The following is a 15079-nucleotide window of genomic DNA, read 5'->3' on the forward strand; positions in this document are numbered from 1 at the left end:
TGCAGGCACATCCCAAGAGCAGCTTCAGATGTTCTTTAAAAAGTGCAGGAGAAGAAGCACATACTTTGTTCTTAAATGACGAGCCAGTGTGGTGTACCAGAACTGTTTCTGATGAGCCAGTGTGGTGTACCAGTTAGAGTGCTGGACTGGTACCTGGGCAACCAGGGTTCAAATCCCTGCTTGACAGGGGATTTGTGAGCGTGGTTGTGAGGAAAAAGTTAGGAGGGGGAGCATTGTTTGTCCACCACCTTGAGCTCCTTGGAGAAAAGGTGGGATAGAAATGTAATAATAAATAAATAACATGTAACATTCTGTTAAGAAACTTTATGGGGGCCGGAGTGGAGGATGCTTCTCTGTCAGTGGTGCTTGGTCCCCATTGGGACCGGAAGGATGGAAGGCAAGGAGACCAGCAGAAGGTGGAGCCAGAGCCAATGAAAGGCAGAGCTGCTAATTCTAGTTTTGTCTCCACCCTCCTCCCTGCTGAATTTTGCAAGGGCAACACTAAGGAGGAGGAAATTGACAGGCAATGCTACCTCTTGGACAGATGAGGGTTGGCTGAGAGCAGACTGAGGTTGGTGGGGCAGTGCTTCATTCGCCCAAGTGGACCGGCCTCCACTGTTCTGTACTCAGAAGCGGTGTGTTTTACTTTCCGATGCAAGTTTACTGTTGCACCAGAAGTCCAAATTAGAAGGTCTGAACCCTTTCCCAAAGTTGATACTTGAACAAGAGCCGAGGATGGAAGAAATCCTGGATACTAAAGCATGAGAATGATCAAGTGTGAGACAGATAGTGTGGTGTAGTGGTTAGAGTGTTGGACTAGGACCTGGGAGACCACTCAAATCCCCACTCAGCCATGAAACTTGCTGGGTGACTTTGGGCCAGTCATTGTCTCTCAGCCTAACCTACCTCACAGGGCTGTTGTAGGGATAAAATGGAGATGGAGGAGAACCATGTACACCACCTTGAGTACTTGGAGGAAAGGTGGGATATAAATACAATATTTATTTATTTATTTATTGCATTTATATACCGCCCCATAGCCGAAGCTCTCTGGGCAGTTTACAGCAATTAAAAACATTAAAAACAAATATACAAAGTTTAAAACACACACAAAAATTAAAAACACAATTTTAAAAAATTTAAAAACACATGATAAAATGCCTGGGAGAAGAGGAAAGTCTTGACTTGGCACCAAAAAGATAACGGTGTTGGCGCCAGGCACACCTCATCAAAAAAATCATTCCATAATTTGGGGACCACTACAGAGAAGGCCCTCTCCCTTGTTGCCATCCTCCGAGCTTCCCTCGGAGTAGGCACCCAGAGGAGGGGCTTAGATGTTGAATATAATATAATATAATCAAAAGTGTTTACATCCTTTGGCAAAAAAGAACATTTCATTTTAATTTGTTTAAAGCAGATATACATAGTAAAATAGAAGTCCACACTCTTACTGCATGGAACTCTCATACATACTCAGGCGTTCTGCTGCTGGTGCATGCCATAAATACTATACAAGAATGGCAGGTGTCTTTTTCCAGATGTGTGTCACTACATGCTATATAATTGGAGCTGGGAATTCTCAGAACGAACCATAGCCCACAACAGATGAAATGACGTTTCACTGTTGTAAATCTACAAAGAAACCATTGTTTAGAAAGTGACTGCTGGAGAAGGATGACTGGTGGTGGCGGCAGATCACATGCTGGACAGGGTTTCTGAATGTTTTAAGTTTAAACTGAGTGAAAAAGTGGCAGGGAAATTGATGCGTTGTGCAGTTGATACAGCAATTTGCTTCAAATAGTAAATGGCTAGGTGGGACAGGAAGAAACTCAGAGTATAATTCAGCCTTCCACAATCTGGCACCCCTCCAGGTGTTACACTAGAATGCACATCATTTCTGGGACTGCTGGGAGCTATAGTCAAAACATCTGGAAGCTGACATCATCTCTGGGCTATTTATCGTATCTGGGCTTAGTAACCTGAGATATTGATGAACCTTTTGCCACACACAGCTCTGTTATTTCTCCCATTGTTGCATGAGCAATCAAACCACAACGTGTCTGACTCGCCGTTTTGTCTGAACTGGGTCACTACGATTATCGGCTTGGAACATAGTGGGATATTAAGCCAGTTTCAAACTGTGACTTAATATCCTGACTTTTTCCAAGGCTGGCAACCATGGTTCAGATGAAATGGGAAACTATGGTTAATTAGAGGTTCCTGACTTATAGAATCATAAGATGGTAGAGTTGGAAGGGGCCTATAAGGCTGAGTCCAACCCCCTGTTCAATGCAGGAATCCAATTTAAAGCATATGCAACAGGTGGCTGTCTAGCTGCTTCGGATGCCTCCAGTGTTGGAGAGCCCACCACATCCCTAAGTAATTGGTTCCATTGTCATACTACTCTAACATGCTCTAACAGTTAGGAAGTTCTTCCTGATGTTCAGCTGGAATCTGGCTTCCTGTAACTGAGTCCATTATTCCATATTCTGCACTCTGGGACGATCGAGAAGAAATCCTGACCCTCTTCTGTGTGACAACCTTTCCAATAGAAGAGTGCTGTCATATTGCCCCTCAGTCTTCTCAAGGCTAAACATGCCCAGTTCTTTCAGTCCTTCCTCATAGCACTTTTTTTCCAGTCCCCTGATCATCCTTGTTGCCCTCATCTGAACCTGTTCTAGTTTGTATCTTTTTTAAAGTGTGGTGTCCAGAACAGGACACAGTGATTGCTCGTGCTGTGAAGGCAGCAGTGAAGGGATAGTGGGCAAAAGGCTCAATCCTATCTTGAATTAGTAAACCAAGTTGTAATTGTACGAACCAGGTCAAAGTGCTCTGCTATGAGTTTTTGTTGCTTTTAGGATCTCAAACATGCAAGATTTTCTAGTAATGTTTTGAAGCCATGTGTGGATGCTCTCTCCAACACAACACACACCATAAGTTGCTTGTTGTAGATTAAGGTGGATGCACTGGAGAGAGACTGGGAAGGGAGAGAGGCTGTGATGCTCTTGTGTCATGCTGTGTGGGCAGAACTTGCACTGGCAGTGGGGACATCATCAGCCAACCAGCTCTCTTCTTGCAGTAAGTGTACATACATTGCAGCATCAGCAGTGGTATAATAGCACAATTTAGGCAGAATTGCAACCAGTCTTGTCAGGATATGACCTCAGTCAAATAACTCTGTTCTGCACCTTTCTCCAATTCTCAGTTGTCATCTTTTTGGCTGCAAGCACCATACATTATAAGCACCTGACTTCCCCCAAAGAATCCTGGGAACTGCAGTTTACCCTTTATAGAGCTCCAAGTCACCGCATGCTTAACAAACCACAGTTCTCAGGATTCCTTGAGGGAAGGCATGTGCTTTAAATGTATTGTGTGTATGCACACTTTGTGGGTAGGGCCTTGGGGGTTGCCTTCTTCTATAGGGTGTGCCCCTCTCTGAGTGTGCTCCTCTCTAATAAAACTTCTTCCATAGTTTCACTTTTTGTCTTGGGATCTTTAGGTGCCCTGGACTTGACAACAGAATGGATAAAGGAATCTATACAGGATGAATTATCTTCTCTTTCCCGTGAAGCATCTTCATGTGCTGGTGCTGATGGGATCTCTAAAACAAATCTGAGTCCTACTTTGGTGCTGACAAACAGCTACTTGAAACTATTGCGGTGGGATTATCAGAAAAAACCTATTCCTGAGGTAAAATGTGAATCTTGCTGACTCTCTAAGGCAGGGATGTAGGGACTGCTGCAACTCCCTCATCCTTGACCACTGGCTGTGTGTGCTGGGGCTGATGGGTGTTGGGAGTCGAGCAACGCCTGGAGGGCTCACTAGTGCCCCAGCCCTGATCTCTCCCCAACCCGTTATCTCTCTGACCATGCTAGCGCACATCCACAATCAGAGCATAATATCCTGTCTCCCTGTGATGAAAGCGTTGCTACAGGTGGGTGGGAACAAATAAGCTTGTGGAAGGGAAGAAGGCTGGATAGCCAAAGGAACGCGTTCATGTGCTGGGATTACACATCAGTGGAATGTTCAAATGCCACATTAAAAAATAAAAATGCAAAGTAAAATATTTTAAAGGCTACAAGATTAGATGCACAAAAGAAAAGTGGGGAGTTGTCACTTGTTGCTAGAGATGTTAAAAGTGCTGTCCGATAGTAGCCTGCTATGACATTTATTTTATTTATTTCATTTCATTTCTTTTCATCTGGCATTCACAACTACATTGGAAGTGCTAATTGGGTCAGCAATCGCACTTCTCCAGTGGCAATTATATATTTGCCATCTTTTTCAATAACAAGTATTTTAAGTAGAGACCTCATCCTAGTCTGCATGTGTACCGGAAATGTTTTTAAGATTTTAAAAAAATGTTTTAAAAATGTTTTATTTTTAAGATTTTGTTTAGTGTTTTATTGCTTGTTGTTTGCCACCCTGGACTCCTTCTGGGAGTAAGGGTGGGATATAAATTTAATACATAAATAATATATGGCAGTTCACAGGTTTGACAGATCCCTACCCCCAAGAACAAGTAGATCCCTCAAGGATTTTTACCCTGTAAAAAGAGGCACAGGGAATCCACAGAGGAAGTGGAGAGAAATTGTGGCAGGTGTCAACAGGGGAGGAATATGGAATGGTTTCAGTTACAAGTACTTTAGCTTAGTGGGCTGTTTGGATACTGGGAAAATAGATTTATATTTGCAGGGTGTTTCACATAAAAATGTTATAAAAACAATGAATGCATAATAGCAACAGCAGCAATAAAATGGTGGAATACAATTCCACAGGCATTAAATTCTGTCGGAAGCCATGGGAAATAACCAGGTCTTCAGCTGGCATCTAAAATTTAAAAGATGCAAGCCCCAGCTGTGTCTCAAAGAGGAGAGAGTTTGAAATCCACACTCGACCATTAAACTCTCTGTGGACATCTTGGGCTGGTCACTTTTCTCTCAGTCTAATCTACCTCACAGGGTTGTTGTGGCAAAAGGGGGCAAAGTACCATGTACACCATGAGGAATAGAAAAGAAGACACAAATGCAATGAAATAAAATAATGTAATTTATTAAGTACACCAGCTTTCCCATTTTTAAAGAATTTCATTTTCATTAACTAAAGCATACATTATTTTACATTATTAATTATTTGTTTTTTTTAAATAGTCCCTTGCATACCTTGAATTTTATACAGTAATTATTGGTTACTAATGAAACATTTGTCTCTATGGTAGTCTGTTTACTTTCTCCCATAGAAGCTGAGCAGCTGACTTATCAGATAAGGTGGATATTGTTTGTTTTATTAATCTATTTAAATAATTTTTATCCTGCTCTTCAGCCCAAAAATGCTCCAAAACAGGCTTAAAAGACATGACACAAAAGGAAAATGGATTGGGAGGGAGGAGGAAATAAGAAAACTCAGGTACAAGTAGTTAGTTAACATGCTGTTCTGATAACCAGCTAGGGTGGAAAAGTTAAAGGAGAGAAGGACCCAAAACCCTTGTCCTGACTAAGGCTATATTTGCAAGATACATTTAAAGCACTGTACCACTTCAACAGTCATGGCTTCCCCCAAAGAATCCTGAGAACTGCAGTTTAAGGGTGCCAAGAGTTCTCCCAGAGCTACAGTTCCCAGAGTGCTTTTAACAATTCCTCTTCCCAGGGGATTCTGGGAACTATAGTTCTGTGAGGGGAGTAGGGGTCTCCTAAGAACTCTTAGCACCCTTAAGAGACTACAGTTCCCAGGAGCCTTTGGAGGAAGCCATGACTGTTTAAAGTAGTGTTAACAGAACTTTAAATATTAGGTGCGGCCATGGCCATAGTAAACTCCTTTGACAAGAAATTGAACTCCTGGTAAAATATACTTTTTTAGACTCAGTCTTGTTAGAGATTTGACTGCTATAGTTGATGCCTTTTTCCAAACATCTAATTTCAGACGTTAGTGACAGATGAAGGTCGTCTTCAGGAGCTATCGGAGAAGCTGAATCAGTTGAAGATTATAGCGTGCATCTGTCTCATAACAAGCAACATGGTGGCTGCGGCTATTGAGGGCATTCCCGATTTTGTAGAAAAACAAAAGCGGATTTCATTTGTGCTGCTTGAAGGGATGAATAAGAAGTAAGTTTCTTAGACTTGAGGGTGGGAAATTGATGGTGGGATTATCTGAATTACTGAAAAGTAAATAAAGGGAGAAATAAAAGGCGGTATCTGTTAGAATTAACATACTTCTCGTGTGTCCCCCTTTTTTTTTGGCAGGACTTTTGATTTGAGAGAAGCTCTTAATGCAATAGGTGTTCAGACATGTAGTGAAATAAGTGAGTCGCTGGCTGCGAGGGGCTTCCCACTGCTAAATAAGGAAGTTCAAGCCAATTTAGTGGGGCAGCTCTGCAATGTTGTCGAGGAAGAAAATCCTATCAACTCCTTAATTGGTTAGTAACCAAAATCATGGGCTCCAGGCGTGTTAACATTTTAACAGTATGTGTGTCAATGCAGTGATTTCAAACAAAATAAAACTTGCCTTCCAGTCACTGTTGTCAAATACTGTAGCATGAAAAAGACTGATCCCATTGACCTGGTTCCTCAGCCATTGATTGACCTGAGCAATTTTCAAGCCACTGGTCTATGGCTTACTGCTTGTGGCCGAGTTTGGATAACATGCTATTCCAAACCATGGCTTTGCCCCCAGCAGCACAGAAGCAGTACTGGAGGAAGAGCAAAGTGGCCACAATCTGCTCTCTAGCAGCCTGCCAGTTCACAAGTTCATGCTTAGGCATGGTTTGGCTTAGCATTACATGTGAATGGAACCACTGTGTGTAGTTCACCCATAGCTTTATAGTTCTTCAAATAAGAAATAATCTAAAATCAATTGTGAAGTTTAGTAAGTCCCAGATCAGTGTATGTAAGCCACCATGTAAGTGATGAGATTGGGGAGGACAGCAGGTTCCATTCCTCCCCATATGCACGTTCATTCAGTGCCAGAATGGAAGGAACTCTCACACAGGGATCTGTCCATGCATCCGTTGGCAGGGTGTTTGACCATAGACCAGGGGTGGCTAATCTGTGATCCTCCAGATGATGTTGGAATCCCAGCTGCATCTGCCCCAGCCTGACATTAGACTGTACTGTTTTAGATGGCTGCTGAAAAAGTTCGTTTCAGCACTCCTCTCCAGACACATGATTTAGTTAGGTTTAGTTTTTTAACTTGTTCTAAATGTTTTATTGCTTTTTGTCTTTTTTTAAAAAAGGAAGCTTTATGTATTTTTTTGTTTTTAATTGGTTTTTTTAACCTGGAGATTGATTTGTTTTTGGAGTGGTTTCTAGATTTTCTAAATAAATAATGGCTGGGAATGAGTTCTAGAGGTCCACAAGTTAGCCAAACCTGCTGTAGATGGAGCCCTCAGGATGTACAGCTGTACACATAGGGACCCTCTTCAAGAATTCAGTGATGCATATAAGGGGAGGTGCTGTGTATTCGCCTGCCCCCTGCATACATTCATAGGAGGCCTGTTGTTATTTATGGCTTTTATGTTTTTATGTGCAGTGGGATTTGCTACCACCACTCTTTGACCTTGCCTGGTCATCTTACCAGTCCTAGGGGGGGAAATGGCTGTTATTGTTTAGCAACTGCAGGAGGTTCATCTCCTTAGCAGCTCCCTGATTGATCTAGGCAGTTGCATCCTGTTCATTCTTTTCTGTAGCCTCCTAAATGGCTGAGTGGCAGAGAGACTGATATTGAGAGAGGAGCAAGAGTCAAATGCATGGTTTTGAATTTATTCAAAATTAAACCATGACGTATTTTTAAAGGACATTTGGTTGTGGTTATTTTTAATATCTCAAAATAACTAGTAGTCTCCTGAGTCTGAGTTCTGTCTCCCTGAGCCTCCAAGGCCTTATTGGAGAAATGTAATAACCCAAACTTCAGTGCAGGAATTGAATGCAGACTTAAATTTAGCTTTACAGAAAATGTAGAAACCTTCTGAAGGCTACTATACTATTGCAAAACAAATTGAAGCCCACCCTTAAAGTTGTTACTGAGATATCCATAACACTAGACTGCACATACTCCATACACTTAATGTTTTCCCCAAAGAATCTTGGGAACGATAGTTTGCCTCACATAGCTCAAATTCCCAGCATCCTTAACAAACTACAGTTCCCAGGATTCTTTGGAGGAAATGGGGTGCTTTAAATGTATGGTATGTATGCAGTCTGTCTTGAAACTGGGATGCCTCTGCATGTAGGCTTCTTCAGGGACTGGAACCTTGATCACACAGGGTTTCAATTCCTGGGAAGTCTGTGCACATAGAGGACCACGCACATAGGATTCCCTTGCTCAGTTCACACACATGTGCATTGGGAATGGGGCCAGCTGTTGGACCCTGCTATTTCTTTCTGTGCATGGATCCCTTTCATGCAGTTAATGCATGAAAGGGCCTATTTCATTCATATTTAGAACTTTATGCTATCTGTTCTGAATGATACGAGCAAAAATTCTAATGGCATTGTATATTTTCCCCCCTCCAGATAAACGAATTCATTTGTACTTGAGAAGTTTGCTTGCTTCTCCAGGCTTTCAAAAGTCTATGCCTACAATTCCAGGAGGCCTTGCTGTGATTCAGACTGAGATAGAGACCATTGGATCTCAGTATGCCAACATTGTTAACCTTAATAAACAGGTGTATGGACCATTCTATGCAAATATTTTTAGAAAATTGCTATTCTGTGAAACAAACAAAGCGGAACCTGAACCTTCTACTAACTGAAATATTTCAGCCTTCTTTGTTCCTTCCTCTTCACGGTGTTTATATTACTATTTTTATTCTTCTCGACACATACAACTTGCAACAATGATTGTTAATGAAATAAATGTGTATGTCTAAGTGGACTAGACCATAGTAGTTATATTTAAATAAAGGTTACCCAGAATCACTGCAAAATTACTAAACTAAAAAATGTTTGAAAGGATTAATTCTGTTTACAATGTCGGATTGTAACATTTATTGCAGTTGTTTACTTTAAATGTACTCTCCTATACAAGCATTTCTGTCCTAGAGGATAAATACTTGCCGATTTAGCCACTCATATGTCTCTTTCAGATGTTTAACAACGTGCTTATTCCAGTGCTTTCAGAGCAGTAACACTGAAATTAGTAGTTCAGACTTCATCTGGATTAAATATTAATCTTTTACCCCCAATCTTTGCTCTTACTTTGCTCCTATTTTCATTCTTCCATATCTCTCCTTTGCTTCTGTGCTGGCAGCTGGGACAGTGGGAGGATGGCTCTCTTCAAATTTCTCTTGGATTGCTGCCATTTTCCAACCCCTGGTTCATGACTAATCTGGCAGTCTTGATAGAAGCCCAGTTCCAAACTATTTAGATGTAAAGTACCATGTAGCCCCATGACACCTGGAAGAATATTAACTGAATAATTTTTATGTAAGTTGCAGGAACATTTTGGTGTAGTAGAGTGCTTGAGAGCCTGCAATATTATATGCAAACTATTTCTTTTTTGCAAATCTCAACCTGTTACAGAAAGACTTCAGTACGTTGGTTATATAATCCTTCCTTTCATGCCAGAAGGGATCATGACTTGAAGAAACTGACTTCTAGGAAGTACAATTTACAATCTAGTTCACTGTGATCCATTGGAATAAAACTTCAGCGAGTATGTCTTTCAATACTCCCTGTTGATATTTTATATACCTACAGTGTATTTTTGGTGAGAATTAATCTTTATTCACATTTGCCATATAATGCTTCTGATGTGTCGTGTCACAGAGGATCTTGATATAAAAAGCATTGTGGTTTTTATAGGCAAATTTGGATTTCTAAAAAACAGGACCGCATACAATCTGTTTTTAAAAAAGAAATCTCTATGAAGTATATAATTCTGGGTTAGCTCAAACTAAGGTTGACTTCCTGTTTGGGATGGAGAAAGGCAGAATTATTTCCTTTCTTCCTACGAGCTTTGATTTCCCTGTGGGATTAAGCAAAAGGACAAAATTCTGTGGCAAACACTTATTCAGTCATCACTTAGTTTAATGAATCCAATGGTGCTATTGACAGCCATATTTGGCTCTACAAACTACTCTCTCAAACCACACAATTGTTTTAAAGCTGCCTTTGGAAGATAGTGTTCCTTGCCTTGTTCTTGCCTTCCTGGTGCCCTCCAGTTCCCATCATCCCTGGCCACTGGCCATGCTGCTGGGGCTGCGGTGAGTTGGAGGCCAACAACATCTGGAGGGTACCATGTTGAGGAAGGCTGCCCTTAGACTTCATGTCCAATTATAAGGAATATGAATATATTTTTCACTTGTCTAGATAGTTAAGCTGACTTTGAGAAACTGCATCGTAGGAGCTATTGCAATATAATGCATGCACTAATGAAATTAGGAATAGAACCGTAAGATTTTCGACAACATAATCAACTTGTATCACAAAGCATCCAAAATTCTGATGGGGGAACTGTATACTTAAATTTGAAAGGAAAAACTATTAAATAGTCTAAAAAAAATAAGTTGGATCTAGATATGGCTAGGTTATGTTATAAAAATCCACAAGAAACCTTATTGTAATCATTTTGTTTTGGTATATATTTGCTTTTTTTCTGTTTTCTCAAACACTTTACATTTGCAGGAAATCAAGTGGAGCCACACTACTTCCACTAGATTCTAATTAACCTGGGAAACAATAATATTATGGGAGTAAGCGTGGGATATACATTTCATAAATAAATATATATTAGAAAACATTCATGCAGAGGATTAAGAGAAAAAACTTTGTTTTGTAATTTTATAAATGACTTGAAAGGGGCATTTTATATAGCATGGTATGTCCATTCAACAATTTTTGAATGTTTCATAACTGATGTTCATAGACTTTTGGATGTTGAAATTAATCAATGGAGTTAACTTGTTCCTCTTGCATGCTGTTTGCTGAAATAATCCAAATATGTTTACTTGCATTAGCTTACTGAGAGCAAGATATATGTAACTGGTTTGTTAGGTTTTTTGTGTGTAAATATTTGATATTCATTAAATTCTGCTTGAGATTTTAAAAAAACCGTTGTGGAGGTTGCCTCTCATTTAAAGTAGCAACACAAAAAGATGCAAGCATAGTAGGCATTCATTCTTGGATATTTTGAATGTAGACACAAGTCAGCAACAGGCCAATTGATGGCTAAATGAAGTTCAACTTTGCACTGACTTGGAATAAGTTACAATTGTTAACAAGCCAAAAATATAGAATCAGGAGAAGGGCCGTAGCTCTGCAGTAGATCATCTGCTCTGCAAGGATGAAAACATCCCATCTCTGAAACCCTGGAGAGTCACAATTCTAACTAGCTTTTGTTTTATCAGAACTCTGGTATTAATAATACTTTGTATGATAGTACATAATTCTATTCACAGATCCATAATCAAAGCCACATTTTAAAAAGGAACTATTATTTGGCATCTGTACTTACAAGGAAATAACCAACTGCCTCCTCAATATACTGTAATGAATCCACTGGAGGCCATGTGGCACATCAAACTGGCATGTATAAAATTGTGCTTGAATGTACACAAAGGGAAACACTAGTTCTGACTGCTTTGATTTCCCCAGTATGATAGATCACTGATACTCCATTTTCAGACTACCTGACCGATGTATATTTGCTTGGAAGTAACATCCCTGGGTTCAGCTGGACTTATTCCCAAATGTGCTTAGATTGCAGATTTATGCTGTGCACATTTGCTTGGAAGTGAGCTTCATTAAGCTCTGTGTAACTTACTTCCAGGTTAATCCTATACTTACTTATTTGAAAACGAATTCAGTTTAAAACTTGAGGTTCAGAGCTTGAGTGCAAATGAGGGATGTGGCCCTGCTCCATGTCCTCCTCATGTTCTTTTGTGTGGCTATACATAAGAAGAGTGTGCTGGATCAGGCCAATGGCCTATCTAGTTCAGCATCCTGTTCTCACAGTGGCCAACCAAATGCCTATGGAAAGCCTGCAAGCCACATCTGAGCACATAAGGACTCTACCTTCCTGCAGTTTCCAGTGACTGGTATTCAGAATAATACTGCCTCCAACCATGGAGGGAGAGCATAGCCATCATGGCTAGTAGCCATTGAAAGCCTTATCCTCCACAAATTTGTCTAATCTTTTAAACCATCCAAGCTGGCAGCCACTGCTGCGTCCTGTGGGAGTGAAATCCATAGTTTAACTGCACTGTATGAAGTATTTTTTTGTCTGTCCTGAATCTTCCAACATTCAACTTCATTGGATGTCCGTGAGTTTTAGTGTTCTGAGAGAGGGAGGAAAACTTTTTCTATCCACTTACTCCATGTCATACATATACACTTCTATCATGTCATCCCTTACTATAATGAGTGTTTGAACTGTGATGACACGTGCTTGATGTGGAGTGGCAGGGAGGAGGTGGGTCTGCCTGTCTAAACCTCTGACTTCATGACTGGAATGTAGCCTACTGTATAAAGGTAAGAGTCAGAATCCTTTGCACCTCTCCCTTTTGCATCTGGCTATACCTGCCACTGGCCTGGAGCCCACAGAAGGTTGCCCATGGCCCTCAGATTGAAAAAGGGTTTTCCCCCTCCCCGGACCAAGCAAATGACAATTATCTTATAACCATGACTACAATATGAGGCCTACAAGTGAATATAATAAACTTTCATGTCATGAACATGGTTTTTGAGATTTTACATCTATGGCCTGTAAATGTTGGTTGGCAGTTGCGGGTGGCACTTACTGATGGCACTTAACTGAGCATTTACTAGTAAATGTCCTTCTGTTCAAATCTGAAAATTTATTGGTAGTTGCCAACCTTCACCAAGTTTCAGACGTGAAGGTTGCAATCCTATATACACTCTCCTGGAGTAAGTCCCATTGAACTCAATGGGGCTTACTGCTCAGGAGACTGAATACACACACACACACACAACACACACACACACACACACAGCCTTTCCATTAAATGTCTTAATGTACCTTATGGCAATAAAACAACCATAAAATCATAGGCATGTTTATGATTCCACTGTTACTGAAACATATGTGGAAGTATAAGGTAACAAATGAAAAATACTAAGAACCTATTTAGATAGAACTTCCCATGTTATGAAAAACTTAGTGTGTCACACAAACCGTGCACTGCCCACTGTGCTCCTCTTTAAATGAACACAAGTTATTCCAGAATCTCAACTCATAGCTTCTTACTGATGTTTGACAAATATTATCAGTAGAGGCAGGCTCTGTCTATTTTCAAACAAAGATTTTGGGGGCAGATTAAAACCAAAGAAAGGAAATAGACTACCAAAACAGTTTATAATCTCTCATCTCCTCCCTATTAGCCATGGAGTCACCAACTCTGCACAGGGGACAAGTGATAGGTTTTGAAGTACACTAAACTGTAACGAGGAATTCTAATAAAACGTTTTCACTTTCTCCTGGCCAAGTGTTTGTGCACAGTAGCACATTAGAAGACAGATCACCGCGACGGAACCTCTACACAGTCAGCCAGTTGCAGATGGGGACAGGTTTCACCGACGTACTCGGTGCGTTCTGCACTGTGAATACCGGCTCTCGTCATTTTTTCGGACTGGCTGGATTTCTCTACCATGGACACGCTGGCGGCGGAGCTAGGAGCTTCAACTCCAGAGCAAGCGGCGGCTCCTGTAAACACGGTAGAGGTGAGTGAAGGCGGCGGGAGCAATAAGAGGAGAACGAAACTGGAGGGAAATGGAGGCGGTGCTCTGTATTTTGCTATCTTTTCTGAAGAAATCAAAAGTGGATGCCTAAATGTAGCTTCTGATGCGCATACTCTTAGCTTCACTTTATTACTCCTTCGGGGCTTTGTTTACGGGAGCACATTCGTAGAGCCAGTTTTCCCTTTACCTGTCCTAGTTGATCCCTTTCTGATACTCTTTCCCGTTTCAGGAAGACAGTGGGGCAAATGATTGGCCCGGACGGTGTAGTGTACAGTAGCGGTGGGATAACTGCGGCTCTCCAGATGTTGTTGGACTACAGCTCCGATCATCCCTGACCCTTGGGTAGTCTGGCTGGGCTGATGGGAGTTGGAATCTAACATTCACGTGGAGGGCCACATACTCCCTGTCCCTGGTGTAGGGGAATCTACACATTGAATTGCCTTCGTATGGGTATTTCCCTTTTTTTCAATATCCTGTAATAGCCATTAAAAAGAAAAACATTACTTTACACACAGAGAGACAAAGGCCTGCCTTTCCACTTCCCTTTGTAACTCTGCTGTCCCTGGTCCCATGCCATTGATACCTTCCCAGATATCGAGGTTTAATTAGAAGTTTCAGGGTTGTCACTCCAGGATCTCCAGGAGGAAATACTCTCAAGTTTGATGCTTTTGCTATTTAGGGGACATGCCATAATTCAGTGGTAGAGTATGGTCCCAGGTTCAGTCCCTAGCAGCTCCAGGTAGGCCTGAGAAAGAACCCTCCCTGAAACTCTGGAGAGCTGCTTTCAGTCAGCATTGCCAGTACTAAACTAGACAGACCATGGCCTCACTAGGAGTAAGACTGCTTCCTGTAAGCCTGCTCTCATATCTGTCAGGCTCCACGCCAGAGCCACCAGGTATAATCAGGCTCTGTTTCTAACCTGCCAGCCTGCCAGCACCAGGTGCTAACAAGGTACATCCCTACACCAACATCTCATCTTATCCTGCCCTGTTCCCCCCCCCCCCAATCAGGCATCTTACCTCCCAAGCTCTTTCAATTGAATTTAAGGGTCTGAGGTCTCTGGAGACCCTAATCCTTGATGGATCATCAGCTGCTGCTCCAGCCTAGATTACTAACTACATTAGTAGTGGCTTGCTTGCTTTCTTGCTCTTGCTCTCTCTGACACACACATACATTCACAATGTTTTAGAATAATAATAATAATAATAAATTTAATTTCTTCGTCGCCTATCTGGCCAATGGCCACTCTAGGCGACTTACAAAATTATTAAAATACAATTAATAAAATACAGTAATACAATAAAAACAATAGATCTACAACAACAATATTAAAACTGGGTAGGAGGCATTACAATTATATCGATTAACCCTCCCCGGATACCCCGAAG

At 41.2% G+C, this 15079-nt stretch overlaps 2 protein-coding genes across 5 annotated transcripts in view; both read left to right on the plus strand.

Annotated features, from left to right (window-relative positions):
• TCP11L2 (t-complex 11 like 2) overlaps positions 1–11045 on the plus strand; it is a 38245-nt gene extending 27200 nt beyond the window's left edge. For all 4 annotated transcript variants that reach the window (XM_061638927.1, XM_061638926.1, XM_061638928.1 and 1 more), the window contains 4 exons: positions 3500–3690; positions 5920–6101; positions 6240–6412; positions 8508–11045. In XM_061638927.1, the coding sequence (XP_061494911.1) occupies positions 3500–3690; positions 5920–6101; positions 6240–6412; positions 8508–8746 (785 nt within the window). In that variant the 3' untranslated portion in view covers positions 8747–11045. The remainder of the gene's footprint in view (positions 1–3499; positions 3691–5919; positions 6102–6239; positions 6413–8507) is intronic.
• Positions 11046–13507: 2462 nt separating this feature from the next.
• Positions 13508–15079, plus strand: part of POLR3B (RNA polymerase III subunit B) — a 91732-nt gene continuing 90160 nt past the window's right edge. The window contains exon 1 of the mRNA XM_061638931.1: positions 13508–13673. Within this exon, the coding sequence (XP_061494915.1) occupies positions 13602–13673 (72 nt within the window). The 5' untranslated portion in view covers positions 13508–13601. The remainder of the gene's footprint in view (positions 13674–15079) is intronic.

Source organism: Rhineura floridana, chromosome 8, assembly GCF_030035675.1.
Source record: "Rhineura floridana isolate rRhiFlo1 chromosome 8, rRhiFlo1.hap2, whole genome shotgun sequence".
Taxonomy (NCBI): Eukaryota; Metazoa; Chordata; class Lepidosauria; order Squamata; family Rhineuridae; genus Rhineura; species Rhineura floridana.